Source organism: Heterodontus francisci, chromosome 12 (assembly GCF_036365525.1).
Source record: "Heterodontus francisci isolate sHetFra1 chromosome 12, sHetFra1.hap1, whole genome shotgun sequence".
Lineage (NCBI taxonomy): Eukaryota > Metazoa > Chordata > Chondrichthyes > Heterodontiformes > Heterodontidae > Heterodontus > Heterodontus francisci.
In genome coordinates, this window is record NC_090382.1 from 32354175 (window position 1) to 32378703 (window position 24529).

Below are 24529 nucleotides of genomic sequence, written 5' to 3' on the forward strand. Positions count from 1 at the left end.
CCACTCACTCAACTTGTCCAAATCACCCTGAAGCCTCTCTGCAACCTCCTCACAACTCAGCCTCCCACCCAGTTTTGTGTCATCTGCAAATTTGGAGATATTACATTTAGTTCCCTCATCTAAATTATTAATATATATTGTGAATAGCTGGGGTCCGAGCACCGATCCCTGCGGTACCCCACTAGTCACTGCCTGCCTTTCGGAAAAAGACCCATTTATCCCTACTCTTTGTTTCCTGTCTGCCAACCAATTTTCCATCCATCGCAATACACTACCCCCAATCCCATGCGCTTTAATTTTACATGCTAATCTCTTATGTGGGACTTTGTCGAAAGCCTTCTGAAAGTCCAAATAAACCACATCCACTGGCTCCCCCTCATCAGCTCTACTAGTTAAATCCTCGAAGAATTCAAGTAGATTTGTCAAGCATGATTTCCCTTTCGTACATCCATGCTGACTCTGTCTGATTCTACCACTGTTCTCCAAGTGCTCTGCTATAAAATCTTTGATAATGGATTCTAAAATTTTCCCCACAACCGACGTCAGGCTGACTGGTCTATAATTCCCTGCTTTATCTCTACCTCCCTTTTTAAATAGTTGGGTTACATTAGCTACCCTCCAATCTGTAGGAACTGTTTCAGAATCTATAGAATCTTGGAAGATGACCATCCACTATTTCTAGGGCCACTTCCTTAAGTACTCTTGGATGCAGACCATCAGGCCCTGGGGATTTATCGGCCTTCAATCCCATCAATTTCCCCACCACCATTTCTCTACTAATAGTGCTTTCCTTCAGTTCTTCTTTCTCACTAAACCCTGTGTTCCCCAACATTTCTGGTATGATATTTGTGTCCTCCTTTATGAAGACAGAACCAAAGTATGCATTTAGTTGGTCAGCCATTTCTTTGTTCCCCATAATAAATTCCCCTGTTTCTGACTGTAAGGGATCTACATTTGTCTTCACTAATCTTTTTCTCTTCACATACCTGTAGAAACTTTTAGTCAGTTTTTATATTCCCCGCAAGCTTGCTCTCGTGCTCTATTTTCCTCTTCTTAATCAATCCCTTGGTCCTTCTTTGCTGAATTCTAAACTGCTCCCAATCCTCAGGTCTGTTGTTTTTCCTGGCAAATTTATATGCCTCTTCTTTGGATCAAATGCTATCTCTAAGTTCCATTGTAAGCCATGGTTTGGCTACCTTTCCCGTTTTACTTTTGCGCCAGACAGGAATAAACAATTGTTGCAGTTCATCCTTGCGCTCTTTAAATGTTTGCCATTGCCTATCCACCGTCATCCCTTTGAGTAACATTTCCCAATCCATCATAGCCAACTCATACCTTCGTAGTTTCCTTTACTAAGATTCAGGACCCTAGTCTCAGAATCAGCTATGTCACCCTCCATCTTAATGAAGAATTCTATCATATTATGGTTGCTCATCCCCAAGGGGTCGCGCACAACTAGATTGTCAATTATTCCTCTCTCATTATACAATACCCAGTCTAGGATGGCCTGTTCTGTGGTTGGTTCCTCAACGTATTGATCTAGAAAACTATCCCATATACACTCCAAGAATTCCTCCTCTACGGTATTGTGACTAATTTGATTTGCCCAATCTATATGCAGATGAAAGTCACCCATAATTACAGATGTTTCTTTATCGCATGCGTCTCTAATTTTCTGTTTCATGCCATTCCCAAAATCACCACTACAGTTTGGGGGTCTATATACAACCCCTCACTAACGTTTTTTGCCCCTTAGTGTTTCTCAGCTCTACCCATACAGATTCCACCTCGTCTGAGCTAATATCTTTCCTCACAATTGCGTTAATTTCCTCTTTAACCAGCAATGCAACTCCACCGCCTTTTACTTTTTGTTTGTCCTTCCTAAATACTGAATACCCCTGGATGATCATTTCCCATCCCTGGTCACCTTGCAGCCATGTCTCCGTAATCTCCACTATATCATACCCGTTTACATCTATTTGCGCAATTAATTCATCCATTTTATTGCGAATGCTCCGCGCGTTCAGGCACAAAGCCTTAAGGCTGCATTAACATTACTTGGCTCCTTCTCACTATTTTTCACTGTGGCCCTGTTTGATTCTGGCCCTTGATTTCTCTGCCTATCACTTTTCTTATTCCCCTTGCTGTCTTTTGTTCTTGTCTTTGATCCCCCCCTCCTCTGACTCCTTGCAAAGGTTCCCATCTGCTGCCATTTTAGTTTAAACCCTCCCCAATCACTCTCGCAAATACTCCCCCTAGGACATCAGTCCCAGTCTTGCCCAGGTGTAGCCCATCCAGTTTGTACTGGTCTCACCTCCTCAGAACCTGTCCCAATGTCCCAGGAATCTAAAACCCTCCCCCTCACACCATCTCTTCAGACACGTATTCATCCGATGTATCCTGCTATTTCTACTCTGACTAGCACGTGGCACTGGTAGTAATTCTGAGATCACTACCTTTGAGGTCCTGCTTTTCAACTTACTTCCTAACTCCCTATATGCTGCTTTTAGGACAGCATCCTTTTTTTTTACCTATGTCGTTTGTACCAATGTGTACCATGACCACTAGTTGTTCACCCTACCCCTTCAGAATGTCCTGTAACCGCTCTGAGACATCCTTGACCCTAGCACCAGGGAGGCAACATACCATCAAAGAACAAAGAACAGTACAGCACAGGAACAGGCCATTCGGCCCTCCAAGCCTGCACCGATCTTGATGCCTGCCTAAACTAACACCTTCTGCACTTCCGGGGCCCATATCCCTCTATTCCCTTCCTATTCATATATTTGTCAAGATGTCTCATCCTGGAGTCTATTTTGCAGCCACAGAAACGCCTATCTATTCCCCTTACAATTGAATCCCCTATAACTATTGCATTCCCACACTTTTTACTCCTCCCCTGTGCAGCAGAGCCAACCATGGTGCAACGAATTGGGCTGTTGCTGCTTTCCCCTGAGAGGCCATTCCTCCCAACAGTATCCAAAGCAGTATATCTGTTTTGCAGGGGAATAGCCACAGGATATTCCTGCACTGCCTGCCTAGTCCTCTTGCTCTGCCTGGTGGTCACCCATTCCCCTCCTGCCTGTGGGGTCTGAGCCTGCGGTGTGACCACCTCTCTATGCGTACTATCCACAATACTCTCCGCCTCATGGATGCTCCACAGTGACCCCAGCTGCCACTCCAGCTCCGAACCCGGACTTCCAGGAGCTGCAGCTGGAGACACTTCCTGCAGACATGCTGGTCCCGGGCACTGGAATTGTTCCCGACTTCCCACATAGAGCACGAGGAGCACACCATGGCTTTGAGCTCTCCTGCCATGACTTAATCCTTTAAATTAAACCTTTTGTAAGATCTTAATATCAAATAATATCAATTACTCTAGGGCCCTTCTTCCCTGGTCCTCGTTACTACAGAACGCCCTAAAAACACTACTTACTATATATGAAAATAAACTGTTGATCTTTCTTACCTTAGATACTTACCCAGCTATTTAGAGCTATTCCCTAACAGCAGTGACTCACCAACCAATCATCTTGCAGCTTTACTGTGACGTCACTGTTGGCTTTTTTTTCCCTCTTTTTTTCAAAACTCTAGCGTGCTGGAAGAGGTCCGATTGCTCTCCACTCCCGAAGGTAAGTGAAGGCCCCGAGCCTCGCGTTGGATTCATCCACTCCCGGTTCTGGCTGTTTCCACACAGGTCCAACTGCTCTCCACTCCCGAAGGTAAGTGAAGGCCCCGAGCCTCGCACTGGATTTATCCGCTCCCGGTTCTGGTTGTTTCCACACAGATCTGACTGCTCTCCGCTCCTGAAGGTAAGTGAAGGCCCCGAGCCTCGCGCTGGATTTATCCACTCCCGGTTCTGGTTGTTTCCACACAGGTCCAACTGCTCTCCACTCCCGAAGGTAAGTGAAGGCCCTGAGCCTCACATTGGATTTATCCGCTCCCGGTTGTTTCCACACAGGTCCGACTGCTCTCCGCTCCTGAAGGCAAGTCAGATGCCTCCTTTTTCTGCTTTATCCTACTCTCTAACTTCATCATCCAGGGAGCTCATATTTTGGGTGTCCTCCCTTTTCCCCTCTGGGAATTTACTTAGCCTGCACCCAAACTATTTCCTCATTAAAGGCCACCCATTGCACCATTACATTTCTACCAGTCTTTGACTCCAATTTACCCAGGCCAGAACCCTCCTCAATTCAACGAAATTAGCCCTCCTCCAGTTAAGTATTTTTAATCTGGATTGCTCAGTGTCCTTCTCCATAACTAATCTAAACCTTTTTGATACTATGATCGCTATTGCCAAGATGCACCCTCACTGTGACATTCACCACTTCATTCCCCAGGACTACATCTGGCAATGCCTCCTTCCTCATTGTGCAGGAAACATACCAATCAAGAAAATTCTCCTGAACACACCAGAAATTCCTCCCTTTTCTCCCCTTAACATAGTCACTGCCCCATTCAATATTGATGTTGTTAGAGCATCTCATTATCACTACTCTTTAGTTCATGCACCTCTCAGTAATTTTCTTGCAAATCTGCTCCTCTAACTCCTTCCCACTATTTGGTGACCTACAAAATACAGCAAGCGGCAAAATAGTTCTTTTATTGTTTCTTAACTCTGACCAAAGGGGAGGTGGTGGCATAGTGGTGATGTCACTAGATTAGTAACCCAGAGCCCCAGGCTAGTGCTCTGGGGTCATGGGTTTGAATCCCACCACGGCAGATGGTAGAATTTGAATTCAATTAAGAAATCTGGAATGAAAAGTCTAGTGGTGACCATGAAACCATTGTCGATTGTTATAAAAACTCTTCTTGTTTATTAATGCCCTTTGGGGGAGGAAATCTGCTTTCCTTACCTTGTCTGGCCTACATGTGGCTCCAGACCCACAGCAATGTGGTTGACTCTTAAATGCCCTCTGAAATGGCCTAGCAGGCCACTCAGTTGTATCAAACTGCTACTAGTCTAAGAAGAGGAATGAAACCAGACGGACCACCCGGCACTGGAAATAGCAATGGCAAACCCAGACCTGTCAACCCTGCAAAGTCCTCCTTACTAACATCTGGGGACTTGTGCCAAAATTAGGAGAGCTGTCCCACAGACTAGTCAAGCAACAGCCTGACATAGTCATACTCACAGAATCATACCTTGCAGACAATGTCCCAGACATCACCATCCCAGAGGTGGCAGTGCAGTGGTATACAGGTGGGAGGGAGTTGCCCTTAACTTTGACTCCGAAACCCATGAAGTCTCATGACATCAGGTCAAACATGGGTAAGGAAACCTCCTGCTGATTACCACCGACCACACCCCCCTCAACTGATGAATCAGTGCTTCTCCATGTTGAAACCAATTGGAAGAAGCACTGAGGGTAACAAGGGCAAAAAATGTACTCCTGATGGGGGAGCTTGAATGTCCATAGCCAAGAGTGGCTCGGTAGCACCACAACTGACCGAGCTGGCCTAGTCCTAAAGGAGATAGCTGCTAGACTGGGTCTGCGGCAGGTGGTGAGGGAAAAACCTACTTGACCTCGTCCTCACCAATCTACCTGTCACAGATATATCTCCATGACAGTATTGGTAGGAGTGAACACTGCACAATCCTTGTGGAGACAAAGTCCTGTCTTCACATTGAGGGTACCCACCATCGTGTTGTGTGGCACTACCACCGTGCTAAATGGGATAGATTTCAAACAGATCTAGCAACGCAAAACTGGGCATCCATGAGCTGCTGTGGGCCATTAGCAGCAGCAGAATTGTATTCAACCACAACCTGTAACCTCAGGGCCCAGCATATCCCGCACTCTACCATTATCATCAAGCCAAGGGGACCAACCCTGGTTCAATGAAGAGTGCAGGAGGGCATGTCAGGAGCAGCACTAGGTATACATAAAAATGAGGTGTCAGACTGGTGAAGCTACAACACAGGACTACTTGCATGCCAAACAGCCGAAGCAGCATGCAATAGACAGGGCTAATCGTTCCCACAACCAACATATCAGATCTAGGTTCTGCTGTCCTGCCACATCCAGTCGTGAATGGTGGTGGACAGTTAAACAACTGACGGAGGAAGAGGCTCCACAAATATCCCCATCCTCAATGATGGGGGAGCCCAGCACATCAGTACAAAAGACATTTGCCTCCATCTTCAGCCAAAAGTACTGAGTGGATAATCCATCTCGCCCTCCTCCTGAAGTCCCCAGCATCACAGATGCAAGACTTCAGCAAATCCAATTCATTCCGCGTGATATCAAGAACTGGCTGAAGGCACTGGGCCCTGACAACATTCCGGCAGTAGTACTGAAGACTTGTGCTCCAGAACTAGCCACACCCCTAACCAAGCTGTTCCAGTACAGTTACAACACTGGATTCTACCCGGCAATGTGGAAAATTGACCAGGTATGCCTTGTGCAGAAAAAGCAGGACAAATCCAACCCGGCCAATTACCACCCTATTAGTCTACTCCCGATCATCAGCAAAGTGATGGGAGGGGTCATTAACAGTGCTATCAAGCGGCACTTGCTCAGCAATAACCTGCTCACTGACTCTCAGTTTGAATTCTGCCACGGCCACTCAGCTCCTGACCTCATCCAAACATGGACTAAAGAGCTGAACTCCAGAGGTGAGGTGGGAGTAACTGCCCTTGACATCAAGACAGCATTTGACCGAGTGTGGCATCGAGTAGCCCTAGCAAAACTGGAGTCAATGGGAATCAGGGGGAAAATTCTCCATTGGTTAGAGTCATACCTAGCACAAAGGAAGATGGTTGTGACTGTTGGAGGTCAATCATCTCAGTCCCAGGACATCACTGCAGGAGTCCCTCAGTGTAGTGTCCTAGGCTCAACCATTTTCAGCTGCTTTATCAATTACCTTCCCTCCATCATAAGGTCAGAAATGAGGATGTTCGCTGATGCACAATGTTCAGCACCATTCCAGACTCCTCAGATACTGAAGCAGCCCATGCCCATATACAGCAAGACCTGGACAACATCCAGGCTTGGACTCATAAGTGGCAAGTAACATTCGTGCCACACAAGTGCCAGGCAATGGCCATCTCAAACAAGAGAGAATCTAACCATCTCCCCTTGATGTTCAATGGCATTACCAACGCTGAATCCCCCACTATCAATATCCTGGGGGTCACCGTTGACTAAAGGCCTTCTCAGGTCAGGGAAAAAAACCTGACCTGAACCCGACGGAACCACATCGGACCCGAGCCCGACCCAGCCCGAGTCCCTCCATTTTTTCCCGCGCCCGACACAACCCAACCACCGGAATGCTCACTTTACCTACCTTCCGATTCTGAATCCGTTTCTTTTTAAACAACCTTTCAAGTCCAATTAATACCGTATGTGCCGACCCGGACCCGGCCCCGGCCCGACCCAACCCAAGCCCGAAAGCCGGACCCAGAAGAGCGACCCGACCTGACCCAAACCCGATACATGTCGTCCGGTCCTATCGGGTTAGGTTCAGGCAGCAGGCCTTTACCATTGACCAGAAACTGAACTGGACTAGCCACATAAATGCTGTGGCTACAAGAGTAGGTCAGAGGCTAGGAATTCTGCAGCGAGTAACTCACCTCTTGTTTCCCCATCTACAAGGCACATGTCAGGAGTGTGATGGAATACTGTCCATTCGCCTGGATGGGTGCAGCTCCAACAACAGTCAAGAAACTCGACACCATCCAGGACAAAGCAGTCAGCTTGATTGGCACCCCATCCACCACTGATGCACAGTGGCAGCAGTATATACCATGTACAAAATGGACTGCAGCAACTCATCAAGGATGCTTCGACAGCACCTTCCAAGCCTGCGACCTCTACCACCTAGAAGGACAAGGGCAGCAGATGCATGGGAACATCACCACCTACAAGTTCCCCTCCAAGTCACACACCATCCTGACTTGGAACTATATCTTCATTCCTTCACTGTCACTGGGTCAAACTCCCTAATAGCATTGTGGGTGTACCTACACCCCAAGGAGAAGGCAGCTCACCAGCACCTTCTCAAGGAATTAGGGATGGGTAATATATGTTGGCCTAGCCAACGACACCCACATTCCCCGAACGAATAAAAAAAATTCTGTCTTTGGCCCATCAAGGACTTTTTCTCTTTCTCGTACTATAGTATTATCCTAAAGAATATTACTACTGCATGAAGAACATATATTTTGTAGATAGATGATATAAGCTACAGATCTCTTACAACAACTCTTGTTGTTGAAATCATTACTTCTGCACCTTCCTAAGGTTAAAGTATGCAATACTGGACAGAAATTCTAATTGTCGTCTAACCAATGATTTGTATGGGTTTAGCATTACCTCTATGGTTTTGTACACTACACACCAATTATAAAACTTAGGCTCCAGTCTTTTTGTAAACTGTTTATCAACTTGTCCTCCCACTTTTGAGGATTTGAAACCCAAAGTCTTTTTCCTCTTCTATTTCTTTTAAGGTTTTGCTATTGAGTGTTTATTACCTCCTTATTCTTCCTCCCACAGATTTCTCCACATTAAATTTCATATGTGTCCAATTCACTATTGGCCTTGTAGACTAAAAAATCACAGAAATATTTCATTGCAGGTTCTCCTGTCAGTGCCATGTTTATTGCCCCTGCGGTGACCCCTTGGAAAACCACTTTGGCTGGCTTACAGGATGGATCACAAAACCCTGGGATTCGCCTCTTTGAATACAATACAGACACTCTCCAGATCTTGGTAAGAGTTCATACGTACTAGACTGGCTGGCTCAGAATCTGTAATGTCATCTCTATGTGCTTTGAAATAATGTAATGCAGTCTAAAAATGTGGAACTCCTTATTTACCCCACCTACGCCTGGAATTTACACAATGGGGAGGGCTCCCCTCATCTCCTGCCATAACTTTAGTGAATCAGTGCAACTCTAGTGAAACAGCAATAGCAGTTGCTTCCACTATTGCTCCAGAGTTTCTGCTGAAGTTGCAGCAGGAGAACCCCATGACAATCTTCCCCCTAACCACTGCTGAGTTAACTCATTTTTTTCTCCTGCACTTGGGCCTGGCTGGGTGCTTCATGTTGAGTGGGTATGGGCTGGTATTAAAAGGTGGTCACTGTTCCTGTAGGCACTTTAACTTCACTGGATATATTCAGATTAAGGGATTGAAATTGCTTTGCTTCTAAATCAGGCATGATATTGGTTTCGGAACCTGTTTGCATGCAGCCGATGTCCGCTTACAGAAATTTGAAAACAGCCGCTGGTCCCTGGCTGTATTAGTGGGTGTCACTTGCTGCATTGTCTGTGATTCTTCGTGCCTTCACTGATTGTGGTTGGGGCATCACAAGCGGTCTCAGCACTCCTGTGCCAAGGGCTGGAAAGATTAGCTATGTTTTCTGCTTCTGGTTACTACGCAGTAACCTTGCTGCAAAATATGCACATCAGAACAGCAACAGGCTGAGAAGAAGCACAACAACAACAACAACAATTTGCATTTATACAGCACCTTTAACACAGTAAAACATCCCAAGGCACTTCACAGGAGAGTTCTCAGACAAAATTTGACACAAAGCCGCATAAAGAGATATTAGGGCAGGTGATCACAAGCTTGGTCAAAGAGCTAGGTTTAAAGGAGCAGCTAAGGAGAGGGAAATTCAGAGGCTGAGCAGCTTAGGGAGGGAATTCCATAGCTCCCGGCCTAGATGGCTGAGGTATGGCCACCAATGTTGAGGTGACAGGAGTGGGAGATGCACGAGGGACTGAGTTTTGTGCCCACAGCAGGTCTTTCAGCACTGGGTCAATAATGTGGGGGAATCCCACCTCAGCCAGCCGGAGCTTCCCCCCAGAGCCATACAAGGGTGCCAGGCCAATGAACAGCCCGACGCTGGGATCCCCGTCCCTTTAAAGATGGGGATCCCACCTCCAACAGCTGCCAGCCAATCAGAGGGCCAGCAGCTCAGCAGTATTGGCAGAGCCACCAGGAGCAGTGGCCACTGCCGGTACTGCAAGAGACCTTGGACCCAGGCCTAGCACTGGAGAACGGGATGTCAGGACCAGCAGGCCCCTGTGAGCGGGGTGGTGGATTGGGGGGCATTTAATGCAGGGGGAAGGTGGCACAGGGAAGTGTAGGTTTTTCCTGTGGAGGCCTTCCATGGGCCACAGATTTCCCACTGAGGAGGGCCAACACCCCACCCACCCCCAGCCCACAAGGAGGTTGTCTCGTTTTACTAGGGTACTTAAGGGCCTCAATTGGGTTCTGGGCAGGTTGGCCATCTTCATGCCATCTCGTCCCCGACAAAATTGCATTGCAATGGGGAGGCAACAGGCCCTCTGCTCCCCGCCCCCACCACCCCCCGTGGCAATTATATGGCCCCTCCTACCACACCCCCCGCCTTCAAACTCATCTCAGATTGCCCATAAAATTCAGCCTGAGGTCTAAGTTGGAGCAGTGCAGAAATCTCAGAGCACAGCTGACTGGTGAGTAAGTCCTGGTGGATATTTTTCAAAGTGGATTGAATTGTAAGTCATTGTTTTAGCAAGACTTAGTTGTTTTTTTAATTATAATCTTCTAAAGTTTTAAATTTAAAGGGTTTAGTCATTGCAGGAGAGCTTGAAGACGTGGTTTGCTTCTCTTGCTGCATGTGGGAATCCGGGAACATTTCCAGTCCCCGGGACCAGCATGTGTGCAGGAAGTGTGTCCAGCTGCAGCTCCTGGAAGCTCGGGTTTCAGAGCTGGAACGGCGGCTGGAAACACTGTGGAGCATCCGCGAGTCTGAGAGCATTGTGGATAGCACGTGTAGAGAGGTGGTCACACCACAGCTGAAGGGACTTGAGGAAGGAAGGGATTGGGTGACCACCAGGCAGTCCAAGAGAATCAAACAGGTAGTTCAGGAGTCCCCTGGGGTCCCGCTTGCAAATCGGTATTCTATTTTGGAGGCTGATGAGGCTGGTTCCTCCAGGGAGTGCGGACAGAGCCAAGCTTCTGGCACCGCAAGCAGCATGTCTACACAGGAAGAGGGAAAGAGAGGAAGAGCAATAGTAATAGGAGATTCTATAGTCAGGGGAACAGATAGGCGCTACTGTGGCCGTCAACGTGACTCCAGGATGGTGTGTTGCCTCCCTGGTGCCAGGGTACGGGATGTCACTGAACGGCTGCAGGGCATCCTGAAGGGGAAGGGTGATAAGGCAGAGGTCATGGTACATGTTGGTACCAATGACATAGGTAGAAAGAGGGATGAGGTCTTGCATCAAGAATTCAGGGAGTTAGGCAGTAGACTAAAAAGCAGGACCTCTCGGGTTGTATTCTCTGGATTACTCCCAGTGCCACGTGCCAGTGAGTGTAGAAATAGGAGAATAGCACAGATGAATGCGTGGCTTAAGAGTTGGTGCAGGAGGGAGGGTTTTAGATTCCTGGACCACTAGGACCGTTACTGGGGAAGGTGGTACCTGTACAAGCGGGACGGTCTACATCTGAGCCAGAGGGGGACTAACATCCTTGCTGGCGGGTTTGCTAGTCCTGTTGGGAGGAGTTTATACTAATTTGGCAGGAGGAGGGGATGCAGACTCCTAGCAGAATAGGGACGCAGCTAAACACAGGAAAGCGAACAAGTCAGAGGGAATACAGCGGAAGTAAGTTTCAAGGGAGTAAGACCAGGATGGAAGGCCTCTACTTTAATGCCAGGAGTATTGCAGGTAAAACGGATGAGTTAAGGGCAAGGATTGACACGTGGAATTGTGATAGAGTAGCCATCACGGAGACATGGTTGAGGGAGGGGCAGGATTGGCAGCTCAATATCCCAGGATATAGAATCTTCAGGCGAGACAGAGGAGGGGGTAAAAGAGGAGGGAGCATTGCAATATTAGTTAAGGAGTCAGTTACTGCAGTAAGGAGAGATGATTTCTTGGAGGGGGCATCAAATGAAGCTTTATGGGTAGAGTTTAGGAATAAAAAAGGGACAGCCACATTGCTAGGTGTTTATTATAGACCCCCAGATAGTCAGCGGGAAATTGAGGAGCAAATATGTGCGCAATTCACAGAGGTGTGTAAAAATAATAATTGGGTAATTATATTAGGTGATTTCAACTTTCCCAACATTAATTGGGATAGTCATCGTGTTAAGGGTTTAGATGGAGTGGAGTTCTTAAAATGTATACAGGAGAACTTTTTAGCTCAATATGTAGAGGATCCAACAAGGGAGGGTGCAGTGCTGGACCTAATTCTGGGGAATGAAGCCGGATAGGTGGTTGATGTGTTGGTGGAGGAGCATTTTGGTGATAGCGACCACAACATGGGACAATTTAAGCTTGTTATGGAGAAAGAAATAGACAAGTTGCAAAAAAAGGTTTTGGATTGGGGGAGAGCGAATTTTAGTAAAATAAGGCAGGATCTGGCCAAGGTAGACTGGAAAGAGTTACTTGTCGGGAAATCTACAGAAGAGCAGTGGGGGGCATTCAAAAAGGAAATGGGGAGGGTACAGGCCCAACATGTTCCCTCTAGGGTAATAGGTAGGAGCAACAAGCCCAGAGAACCATGGATGACCAGAAGCATTCAGGGTACGATGAGAAGAAAAAGAGAGGCTTTTAGCAAATACAAGAAGAGCAAATCAATGGAAGCATTAGTGGAGTACAGAAAGTGTAGGATGGAGCTCAAGAAAGCAATTAGGAGAGCAAAGAGGGGATATGAGAAAGCTCTGGCTGGTAAAAGTAGGGAAAATCCCAAGATATTCTATAAGTATATCAATGGGAAGAGGATAACCAGGGAAAGAGTAGGACCCATTAGGGACAAAGGGGGAAATTTGTGGGTGTTGAACGAATACTTCACATCTGTCTTCACCCAAGAGAAAGAGGATGTAGATATGGAACTTAGAGAGAGAGACTGTGAGGTTCTTGAGCAAATTGTCAGAGGGAGTGACAAGGTATTGGAGGTTTTGGAAGGCTTAAAAGTGGACAAATCTCCAGGTCCAGACGATTTGTGTCACAGGATGCTGTGGGAGGCGAGGGTAGAGATTGCAGGGGCTCTGACCCTAATTTTTAATTCCTCTCTGGCCACGGGGAAGGTGCCAGAGGACTTGAGAACAGCTAATGTGATCCCACTATTTAAGAAAGGTTGTAGAGATGAGCCAGGGAACTACAGACCAGTGAGTCTCATGTCAGTGGTAGGGAAATTATTGGAGAAAATTCTGAAGGAGAGAATCTATCTCCAGTTGGAGAGGCAAAATTTGATTAGGAATAGTCAGCATGGCTTTGTCAGAGGGAGGTCATGCCTAACAAATTTGATTGAATTTTTTGAGCATGTAACCAGGTGTGTAGATGAGGGTAGTGCAGTTGATGTAGTTTACATGGATTTCAGCAAAGCCTTTAACAAGGTCCCACATGGGAGACTTATCAAGAAAGCAAATGCACATGGGATACAAGGTAACTTGATAAGGTGGATTCAAAATTGGCTTAGCTGTAGGAGACAGAGAGTGATGACAGACGGCTGTTTTAGTGACTGGAAGCCAGTGTCCAGTGGCGTACCACAGGGATCTGTGCTGGGTCCCCTATTGTTTGTCATTTATATAAACGACATAGATGACTATGTGGGGGGTAGGATCAGTAAGTTCGCGGATGACACAAAGATTGGCCGAGTGGTTAACAGTGAGGTGGAGTGTCTTAGGTTACAGGAAGATATAGACGGGACGGTCAAATGGGCAGAAAAGTGGCAGATGGAATTTAACGCTGAAAAGTGTGAGGTGATACACTTTGGAAGGAGTAATGTGACACGGAAGTATTCAATGAATGGCCTGACACTGGGAAGTTCCGAGGAACAAAGGGACCTTGGCGTGTTTGTCCGGAGATCTCTGAAGGCAGAAGGGCAGGTTAATAAGGTGGTGAAAAAGGCATTCTCTTTCCACAGATGCTGCCAGACCTGCTGAGTGGTTCCAGCATTTCTTGTTTTTATTTCAGATTTCCAGCATCTGCAGCATTTTGCTTTTATATTGGTGAAAAAGGCATATGGGACACTTGCCTTTATCAATCAAGGCATAGATTACAAAAGCAGGGAGGTCATGTTGGAGTTGTATAGAACTTTGGTAAGGCCACGGCTGGAGTACAGTGTGCAATTCTGGTCGACACATTATAGGAAGGATGTGATTGCATTGGAGGGGGTGCAGAGGCGATTCAGCAGGGTGTTGCCTGGGATGGAACATTTAAGCTATGAGGAGAGGTTGGATAGGCTTGGGTTGTTTTTGCTGGAGCAGAGAAGACTGAGGGGTGACCTGATCGAGGTGTACAAGATTATGAGGGGCATGGACAGGGTGGATAGGGAGCAGCTGTTCCCCTTAGTTGAAGGGTCAGTTACGAGGGGTCACAAGTTTAAGGTGAGGGGCGGGAGATTTAAGGAAAAACTTTTTTTACCCAGAGGGTGGTGAAGGTCTGGAATGCCCTGCCTGGGAGGGTGGTAGAGGCAGGTTGCCTCACATCCTTTAAAAAATACCTGGATGAGCACTTGGCATGTCATAACATTCAAGGCTATGGGCCAAGTGCTGGCAAATGGGATTAGGTAGACAGGTCAGGTGTTTTAATACATCGGTGCAGACTCGATGGGCCGAAGGGCCTCTTCTGCACTGTATTATTCTGTGATTCTGTGGTTGTAGGGATGGAAGAGGTTACAAAGTTGGGGAGGGAAGAGGCCATGGTGGGATTTGAATGACTGAACAAACTGCCAATACTGACAAACTGAGGCTGACATATGGTGTGTGTGAGGGAGAGGGAAAAAAGAAAAACGTTCGCAGAATTTCCTCAGCCATGAAGCCAAAAGGCCTGATATTTAATATCTGATTCAAACAGAATTGGATAATTAACCTAGCAACTAAATCCCATCATTTCTCTGCAGTGTGTAAAAGCTAGCAGCTCTGTCAGCAAGTCAGAGCAAACATGTTATCCACTAGTTTTCAGACTTTACTGGTAGACTGCCTGAGTTGACTAGAGAGCCAACTGGGGGCAGTGTTAGGAGCATGCAATTGTACAGGGCTCCATACGGATCAGTGAAAGGACACCTACACTTCATAAGACACACTAGTGTGCAATATAGCACCAAGCACAATCAACGCAGTTGTTTAATTTTCCTGCTGGTTCTTTGTCATATTAAATAGGCAGCCCGCTTTTTATATTTTTTAAACTATTTGTTTCTGGTAAAGGAAAGAGAGCAAGAAAAGAGGCAGTGAGTCTCAGCAGATGTTAGTGGGAATCTGTCCCTGCTGGAGGGACACCTGGTCTTCAGCTCCTGGCTGAACCTTAGGTGCTGATTCAAAGGATGGACTTTCACTTTAGCTGGCTGGCCGCAGCGGCCCCAGACCCCACTTACCTTGTTGTGAGTGCACCCATCCATCGCTGCGTCCTCTTCATCCAGGTGCAGGCCGAACAGTAGCCACTGCTCCTGGTGCTGCTGCTGAGCGGCTGGCCCTCTGATTGGTTCAGTAACTCTTGGGAGTCGGGGCAGGTCACCATTCTTAATTGGACAGCAGGCCTAACGGCATACACTTAATTGGCCCAGATCCTGCCACCCACTGAAGCAGTGTTACCACCCACCCGCTCCCACATCTGGCCCTAGTAGCGGGACCCCTGGCACCTCGGAAAAATCCCAAAATGAGAGTGAGTGAACACGAGTGGGTATCAATGAGTGCGTCTAAGTCGTATGAGCAATAAGAGTTGTATTCCAGGGGACACAGTCCAACCTTAGCACTCACCTCCTCACCAACCTCCACTCATGTTCCCACAGTCACTGTCCTCCACTCCCCACTCCAATCTCACCCCCTCCCTCATTCCCCACTCTCCCCCTTCCCCACTCTCACTCACCTCCTGCCACATCGGCCTTTTTCTCTCCCCGCAAATACTCCACCTCACACTCCACCACTCTCCCCCACCCCCCTCCCACGTTCACCCTCCCCCACTCGTCCTCCCCGCTTGTCATCCCTGTTCACCTTCTCCCACCTACCATCCCCCATGCAACTATCCCACCCCCCTTCCCCCTCTACCTCTCCTACTCTCCCAACCCCATTCACCCTCCTCACCCTTCCCCTTCCTCCACCCAGCAGTCACCTTCCTGTTGTCATGGCTCAGGTGGGAGAAAAAGAAAACAAAATTCAGTTCTAAGGAATAGTAAATAACACTGGACTGCTCAGATATTATACAGGACCTTGGTGCAGCTAAAGCAGGATAAGCTAGCTTCTGAATTGTCATTCAGCTCATATACAGAAATAACATGAATGTTTCAGGACCTTTTTTAGTCAATCAATGTCATTTACTCTTGTGTTATCTTTCTTTGATAATTTTGTCAACTATTTTTATATTCCGTATCACAAGCATGCCTCTCCACCATTGTACTTGTATGGATTTGACACCAGATGAAGTAGGTGGTATTTTGTATCATTGTTTAGTAAAATATAGGGACCCCCCAAACTGGACCTTTGTACTGGGTCTTGCATGGCAAACACCATCCCTTAGATAATCAACTGACCTCTGTCACTGCATTGAGCAATCTACTGAATTGTACGTACCAGAACTTACAATGGCAAACTTGTCTAGACAGCAACTTTCTGTAAAGAGTCAGTGAATTAAATAGTTATAATCTTGGGATATTATTTTAAAATGTTATTCTTGCTGGGGATTTAAGGGTAACAGTATGCAGGGGAGTATAGTGATACCAACTTATAGTATTGGACAGGGAGTTCCTGTTCTCCACTTTTTCTATCAATTTCAGTTGAAGGTCCATCTGCACATGCAGAAGAAATGTTTTGAAAGTGTTACAGGAAGTTCCACACAACACCTGGCTAATGCACTGGTGCAGAGAACTCCTTGTGTACTTTCCCACTCTTCCTCAGTGCTCCCTTACAGTACTCAAGACGACAAGCTGCTGCTGTCTTGGACTCGGTCTCTCCACCCAACCAACCAAGAAGTGCTCACACCCCTGACCCCATTGGTACATTCGCACTGCTGGTTTAGCGTAGGTATGACATGGTTTCATTTTTGCACCGACGCTAAATCTATGAACTGTTAAGTCGGGGCTCGCATGTATACCGACAGAAAGTTAGGAAAAGACCATCCAACCCACCCTACCCAGATATGGTGACACCACAGACCTATCCCCTAAACACGCAATATACTGAAAGAGGCAAAAACCCACAGTCAATTCAGAAAAACTCTTGGAAATTCCTCTTTAACTCCCTAAGACAATCCAACAACGGTCCAGCAGACCGCATTAGTCCAGTACACCTCACAATCTCAACTAACTAGCAATTTACCCTCCATAATGGGAAATGTCTGCTTCACTCAGGAACCCAACACGTTCCCTTTTAAAGAACTGTTGCGGATCCATACTCATCACAGGTTCAGGCAGTCTGTTCTGGAGTGCCATGGCTCTGCAAAATGAGGTAATTTGTCTCCTAAACCAACTCTTTGCCTGTGTATTTTTCACACGTGCCTTATAGTTCTATCATCTGTATTTATCTTAAAGAACTTATTGGGCCGGATTTTCAAATCAGGGTTTGGAACCCCACACCTGAATCAATTCAAGGGCCCTGACGCCGTGCCTCAGCTGCATTGCTCTCACGAGGTTGTTTTTGAATATGAGTGCACTAATTGGGCCGGAAGCAAGCTCTGTGCCCAATTCGTGGCATGGAGTGCCTCCAGGAGGCGGGAGCTGCCTGCCTGGCGCCGGCAGCAAAAGGAGCTGCTGCTGCCTTGCTGAAGAGAGCAGGCAATTCTTTACAGGGCCAGCTGCATCGACGAGGATGAAAGGGGCCATGCAGGGAAAAGGAAAATCCAGTGTTAACACCAGAGCAAGAAGATCCATTAAAAAACAGTTTGAAGATAAATAAAGGGTCACTGACCCGAAACGTTAACTCTGCTTCTCTTTCCACAGATGCTGCCAGACCTGCTGAGTGGTTCCAGCATTTCTTGTTTTTATTTCAGATTTCCAGCATCTGCAGTATTTTGCTTTTATTCAAGATAAATAAGCTTTATTTGGCCCTGCAGTATTCCCAACAGCTGTGCACTGACAGGTACCAGGATGTTCAGCTTTGCCGAAATAAAGTTTAAAAATTACAGTCTGCACTGTTCGGACTCCTTAACAAGCCCTTTAAGGGGCAGTCAGCTGGCAGCGAGCAGGTTTTCCATTCCCATTCCCTCCCCTCCCCGCCGGCCCTTTGAAAATTATAAACTGTCCCAGAAACGTCGGAATCCCGACGCAACCTCTGGGACCACAATTTTAAAATTGCGCCCGCACCAGCTCCCGCCCCTGCGGCCCTTTAACAATCTGGCCCATTCAATCTGACTTAAGTCAAATCCCTTCAAGATTTTTAAATACCAAAATAATTTCTCTCTAAGCTTTTCTCTGAGGTAAAGCCTTAATTCTTTAAACCTATTCTCATAACTAAGAGATCTTAGGCTAAGTTTTTGGTCATTTTGGTTGCCCTGCTCTGGACTGTCCCCAAAAGCTTAATATTCTTGACATCATTCACTAATTGCCAAAGCTGGTCATCGTGCTCCATGTACAGACATACCAAAATCTTATATGGACTTATATATACAAAGTATAGTGTTCTTTACTTTATACTCAATTATCAGAGCAAACAATCCTAAAAAGCCATCTGACTAGTTCTGTACTTTGAATGAGTAATCAGTAATTAGTCCCAGGTCTCTTTCTTGAGCTAGCACCCTTAACCTAGCAACAGCACCACCTAAGCAACTACCAACAGTGCTGTTGTCATAATAAACACCATTACTAAAGCAGAGGTGCTTTCCCTAGGTTTTTGAAATTGAGTATAGTCTGCCTCTTTGAGTGATCATCCATCCAAATAGTCCATTTAAGGAAATGTTTTCTGGCTTCAATATTACCATGATATAGGCTTGTAGGAAGGGACATTGAGTAAGTGATATTGTGAATGCAGCAATTGCCTCAGTGTCCAAGAAACTGTTTCTTGCAGCAACAAAGTTAGAATGGTCCATAACAAAGACAAAAAATGCTGGATATAGTCAGCAGGTCTGGCAGCATCTGTGGTGAGAGAAACAGAGGTAACGTTTCAGGTCTGTGACCCTTTATCAGAACTGGGAATGCTTAGAAATGTAACAGTTCTTAAGCCAGGCAGGGGAAAGAGGGAGGGGAGGAAAGAACAAAAGGTGAAAGGCAGGAGAGATTAAATGGCAAAATGGATGATAGTGCAAAGCAAAAGGAGACGGTAATAGGACGTGTGAAGAAATATATGTAGCTAGAGGAGGTATAAATGGGAAGAGCAGAATCACCAATCAACATTGAGTTCAACAAGTTAAGATTATAACCCCGTCCCCTTTCTTTTTTTGGGACGGCCATCTTTAGTGGGTAACTGGTGGGCAAGCACAACAACTTCACACCATTGCATTGATTATAACGGCGAGTCTATTGGTGAGGACTGTTGCAGCACAGCCTGTGGAGGAGCAGGGTATCTCTGAACAGCATTTCCCTGCTAAATGCACATGTGTGGGGATAACAGAGTGATCTGGGAACAGAGTGCTTTGTGGACCGAGTGCTAAGTTGGGAATTTGGTGCAAGTGGGATCATTCTGGTAAGTATTTCTCAAGCTGGAATTTAAATTAAGAGTCACACTCTGACTTAGAACTTTAAAACTGCAAGCTAGTTAAGATACCTAGTTAACAGCTGGCAGTGGCAGTTAACTGTCAATCAACTGTTGCCTGAATAAGTGTCAAACATCGTAGCAGGAAACTGACTTAGCAGCTGTAACTTGGGTGTGAGTCATAAGCTCTCTATAAAAGTTGACAGTGTTTGCTACCGCACTGAATGATCTGGGAACAGAGTGCTTTGTGGACCAAGTGCAAAGTCGGGAATTTGGTGCAGATGGGGAAGGTGGTGCGGCTTTTTATTCTTTTTGTGTCACCTCCAGTAGCTGGTGAGTGTTTCTTTGTCTCCAAGCTTGGAGACTGTATCTTGCTAACTAAATTAGAAACTACTGAACTAATCAAATAAAGACAGATGTGGTAGGCCTGGTGGTGTACCGTGACTGCAACATGTGGGAATCTGTGGAATGCACTGTAGTCCTGGACAACCATATCTGCAGTAAGTGCCTGCAGCTTGAGCAACATTGACTCAGAATTATTGAGCTGGAATCTGAGTTGCAGACATTGCGGGGCATCAGGGAGGAGAATTACCTGGACACTTTGTTCCAGGAGGCAGTCACACCCCTTAGATTAAGTAGAATCTTAGAGTTGGCCAATGATCAGGGACAGGAGGGTGTGACTGCGAGCTAGGAAGGCATAGGGATCCAGCATGTAGTGATTGAGGGGTGTCAACCCTAGACTCTGACCAACAGGTATGAGATCCTTGCTACCTGTGTGGATGAGAACAAGGACTGTAGGGTGGTGAACAAACTGACCATGACACCTTTGTGCAGGATACCATGAAGTGGGGGAAGTGAAAAGAAATGCGGTAATGATAGGGGACAGTATTGTCAGGGGGATAGATACTGTTCTCTGTAGCTGTGACCGGGAGCTCCGAAGATCATGTTGCGTGTCCGTTAAGGACATGTCCTCATGGCTGGAGATGAACCTGGAGTGGGAGGGGGAGGATCCAGTTGCCATGGTCCACGTAGGAACCAACGACATAGGTGGAAGTAGGAATGATGTTCTGCTGTGAGAGTTTGAGGAGGTAAGGTCCAAATTAAAACACAGAATTTCAAAGATAATCATCTCTGGATTGTTACTTGAGCCACACATCTATCACATAGGGTCAAGCAGATCAGAGAATTAAACCTGTGGCTCAAAGAGTGGTGTGAAAGAAGGGGTTTCGATTCGTGGGGCACTGGGAAAGAGGGAGCAGTTCCTTTGGAGAAATTATCAGGGGAAATGAGGAAATTGCAGAGATATTGAACAGTAGGACACACAAGTTACATACCAGAATTAGAGGATAACCTCAGGACTAATAAGTGTGAGGGAGTTAAGGTAATTGATATCAGCAGAGAATAAGTATTGGAGAAATGTAAGGGACCAAAATCTGATAAATCCCTAGGACCTTATGGCCTGCATCCTTGGATTCTAAAAGAGGTAGCCGCAGAGATAGTGGATGCACTGGTTATGATTTTCCAAAATCCCCTAGATTCTAGAACATTCCCAGCAGATTGGAAGTTAGCAAATGTAACACCACTATCCAAGAAAGGATGGAGAGAGAAAACAGGGAACTACAGGCCAGGTAGCCTGACATCAGTCGTCGGGAAAATGCTGGAATCTAATATTAAGGAAGTGTTAACAATGCACTTAGAAAAGCATAGTATGATTAGTCAATATGGTTTTATGAAAGGGAAATCATGTTTGACAAATTTATTAGTGTTTTTTGAGGATGTAGGGTAGATAAAGGGGAACCAGTAGATGTAGTATACTTGGATTTCCAAATCGCATTCAAAAAGGTGCCACACAAAAGGTAACTATGCAAGATAAGGGCTCATAGAGTGGGGTAATATGTTAGCATGGATAGAGGATTTTTTTAAAATCTTTTTGCAGGATGTGGGTGTCACTGGCTAGGCCAGCAATGATTACCCATCCCTAATTGTCCTTGAACTAAGTGTCTTGGTAAACCATTTCAGAGGGCATTTAAGAGTCAACCACATTGTTGTGGGTCTGTCGTCACATGTAGTCCATACCAGGTAAGGATGGCAGATTTCCTTCCCTAAAGGACATTAGTGAACCAGATGGGTTTTTACAACAATCAACAATGGTTTCATGGTCACCATTAAACTAGCTTTAGACCAGATTTTTTAATTAATTGAATTCAAATTTCACCATCTGCTGTGAGGATAAATGGGGCAATTTCAAGCTGGCAAGCTGTAACTAGTGGAGTGCCGCAATGATCGGTGCTAGGATCTCAACTATTTACAATCTATATTAATGACTTAGACAAAGAGATAGAGAGTAACGTATCTACGTTTGCTAACAATAGAAAACTAGGTGGGAATGCAAGCTGTGAAGGTGACACAAAGAGGCTGCAACAAGATATAGATGGATTAGGTAAGTGAGCAACAAGGTGGCAAATGGAGTACAATGTGGGGAAGTGTGAGGTTATTCACTTTGGTAGTAAGAATAGAAAAGCAGAATTTTTTTTAAAAGGTGTGAAATTTGTAAATGTTTATGTTCAGAGGGACTTGGGTGTACACGTACAAGGAACACAGAAAGTTAGCTTGCAGGTACAGCAAACAATTAGGAACACAAGTGGCATGTTGGCCTTTATTGCAAGAGGATTAGAGTACTAGAAAAATACTATTGCTACAGTTGTACAGGGCTTCGCCGAGACCACACCTGGGAGTACTGTGTACAGTTTTGGTCTCCATATTTAAGAAAAGATATTGTCATGCTAGACTCCCACCTGCCAAGAATGAGGCATATTAATTTTGCCATATGGCCATTAAATTTCAAACTGTTGTTGAAGTGAAGAAAGGACTTGTTTAAAAAATCACCAGGCCCTTGACTGGAAAAACATTTTTGCATACCAACAGCCAGTGCTGGGAAGGACAAAGGGGCTATTCCCTGCTCCAATTTAACCCACAATGGACTTTGAGCACCAGGTATTGTGTGTAAGAAGAGACATTCCAGGGTTGGCTAAGACCAGAGAATGCACAAACAGATGTGGTCAGACCAGCTAGTCACATGACTAACCTGCTTGGCAACCTATATTTTTCTGAATTGTACAAAAAGTTTGAATTGAGAGTCTCTGCTTGCTCCTGGTCTGAAAAGACCTCTCCTGGCTTGCTCGTCACAGCCCCTACTGTCTGCTCCCATCTTTTTGTCACGGAACTCCAAATCCACTGAAGACACATGACCCCCAAGAGAGAAAAGTCTCCTACAGCGAACAAGATTTAAGAAGAATACCGGGCCCCAATGAAAAGCAAGATCTACCTACAAGCTCAAAGATCCGTAACAAAAACCCTCTTCAGAGATTGCCTCAAACTTTTCCACTTTATTTCTTCTACTCTGGTCTGTCTCTATCTGCATGTTTGTATCGCATTTGCATGCTAGTGTGGGCGCATCGTGTACCCGTAGGCATTAACCGAATTAGAGTTTAAGTTTAATAAATTTCAACCTTTCTTCTTTAAACCTAAGAAAACCTGTTTATGCTGGTTTCTTTGCCTTATAATTGAAAAGCAGTGAACAAAGATTCACCAAGGAGAGCTGAAAGCTGAAAGCAAAAATTAAACCCTGTTGCGGTAAGACCAGGTGAACGCTGAGAGGGAACAGTAGGCACCCTTCTCACCTGGTCGTAACAATATACTTGCATTGGAGGCAGTACAGCAAAGGTTCAATAGATTGGGCCGTGGGATGAGAGGGTTGTCCTATGATGAAAGGTTGAGTAAATTGGGCCTATATTCTCTGGAGTTTAGAAGAATGCGAGATGATCTCATTCAAACATACAAGATTCTGAAAGGGCTTGACAGGGCAGATGCTGAGAGATTGTTTCTGCTGGTCGGGGAATCTAGAACACGAGGCACATTTTCACGATAAGGAGCCGATCGTTTTGAACTGAGATGAGGAGAAATTACTTCACTCAAAGGGTTGTGAATCTTTGGAATTCTTTCCCCCAGAGGGTTGTGGATGCTCTATCGTTGAATTTTGTAAAGCTGAAATAGACAGATTATTCGTCTGTCAGCGAATCAAGGGATATGGGGAGCAGGCAGAAAAGCAGAGTTGAAGCCGATGATCAGCCATGATTGTATTAAATGAGGTATGGCAGGCTCAATAGGCTGTATGGTCTACTCCTGCTCCTATTTTTTATATGCGTTGTTAGCCTTACCATTATTATTAATGCAAAATCAGGGCCATTGTCAGAGTACTGTTAAAATGGGACAGTCTCCAAGGGCACTTCTTTTCCTACCATGAGAAAGAGACTTATATGAGTTAGGATATGGGCAATAGAGTTTTGGGTGAGTTTAAGTTTATAGAGGGTGGAAGATGGAAGTCTGGAAATCAGTAAAACTGTCAATTCTAGAGATAACAAAGGCTTGGATGAGAGTTTCAGTAGCAGATGAGCTGAGGCAGGGGTGAAGACAGATGGTGTTACGGGAGTGGAAGTAGATGGGGTTTGGAGGCTTCTCTTAGGAGCAAATAGGATTCCAAGGTTTTGATCAGTCTGGTTAAGCCTCCAAGAGTGACCAAGGAGACGGAAGTACTTGGTGGCTGGGGAATAGAGTTTGTGGTGGGCACACAAGCAATGTAATGGAAAAGGAGATCTGGTAGGGGACCTAAATAGGACTAAATCAAAGAGTCTTAAAACAATCCAGTGCCACGTGGGTTCCCATAGTACCACTTTTTATCTAGAGAGCAGCACGGTACAATAGAAATTGCTGACAAGCTACAGATGTGGCTACAGCAGCAGCATTTTAGCTGTATGCATTAATTTTAGTAGAAAAAAGCCTTACATGTACTCAAACAAGACATGTAAATGTATTTCATATGTGTATATTTACTTAACAAATATCTTCAGTTATACCAGCACTTGGTAACTTAGGAAGTTAAGCACTCAGTAATCAAAAAACATTCACACACTGC

At 45.7% G+C, this 24529-nt stretch overlaps 1 protein-coding gene across 1 annotated transcript in view; it reads left to right on the forward strand.

Annotated features, from left to right (window-relative positions):
* LOC137375560 (acid sphingomyelinase-like phosphodiesterase 3b) overlaps positions 1-24529 on the forward strand; it is a 43470-nt gene that overhangs the window by 15391 nt on the left and 3550 nt on the right. Inside the window, exon 7 of the mRNA XM_068042908.1 lies at positions 8581-8714. Coding sequence (XP_067899009.1) covers positions 8581-8714 — 134 coding nt within the window. The remainder of the gene's footprint in view (positions 1-8580; positions 8715-24529) is intronic.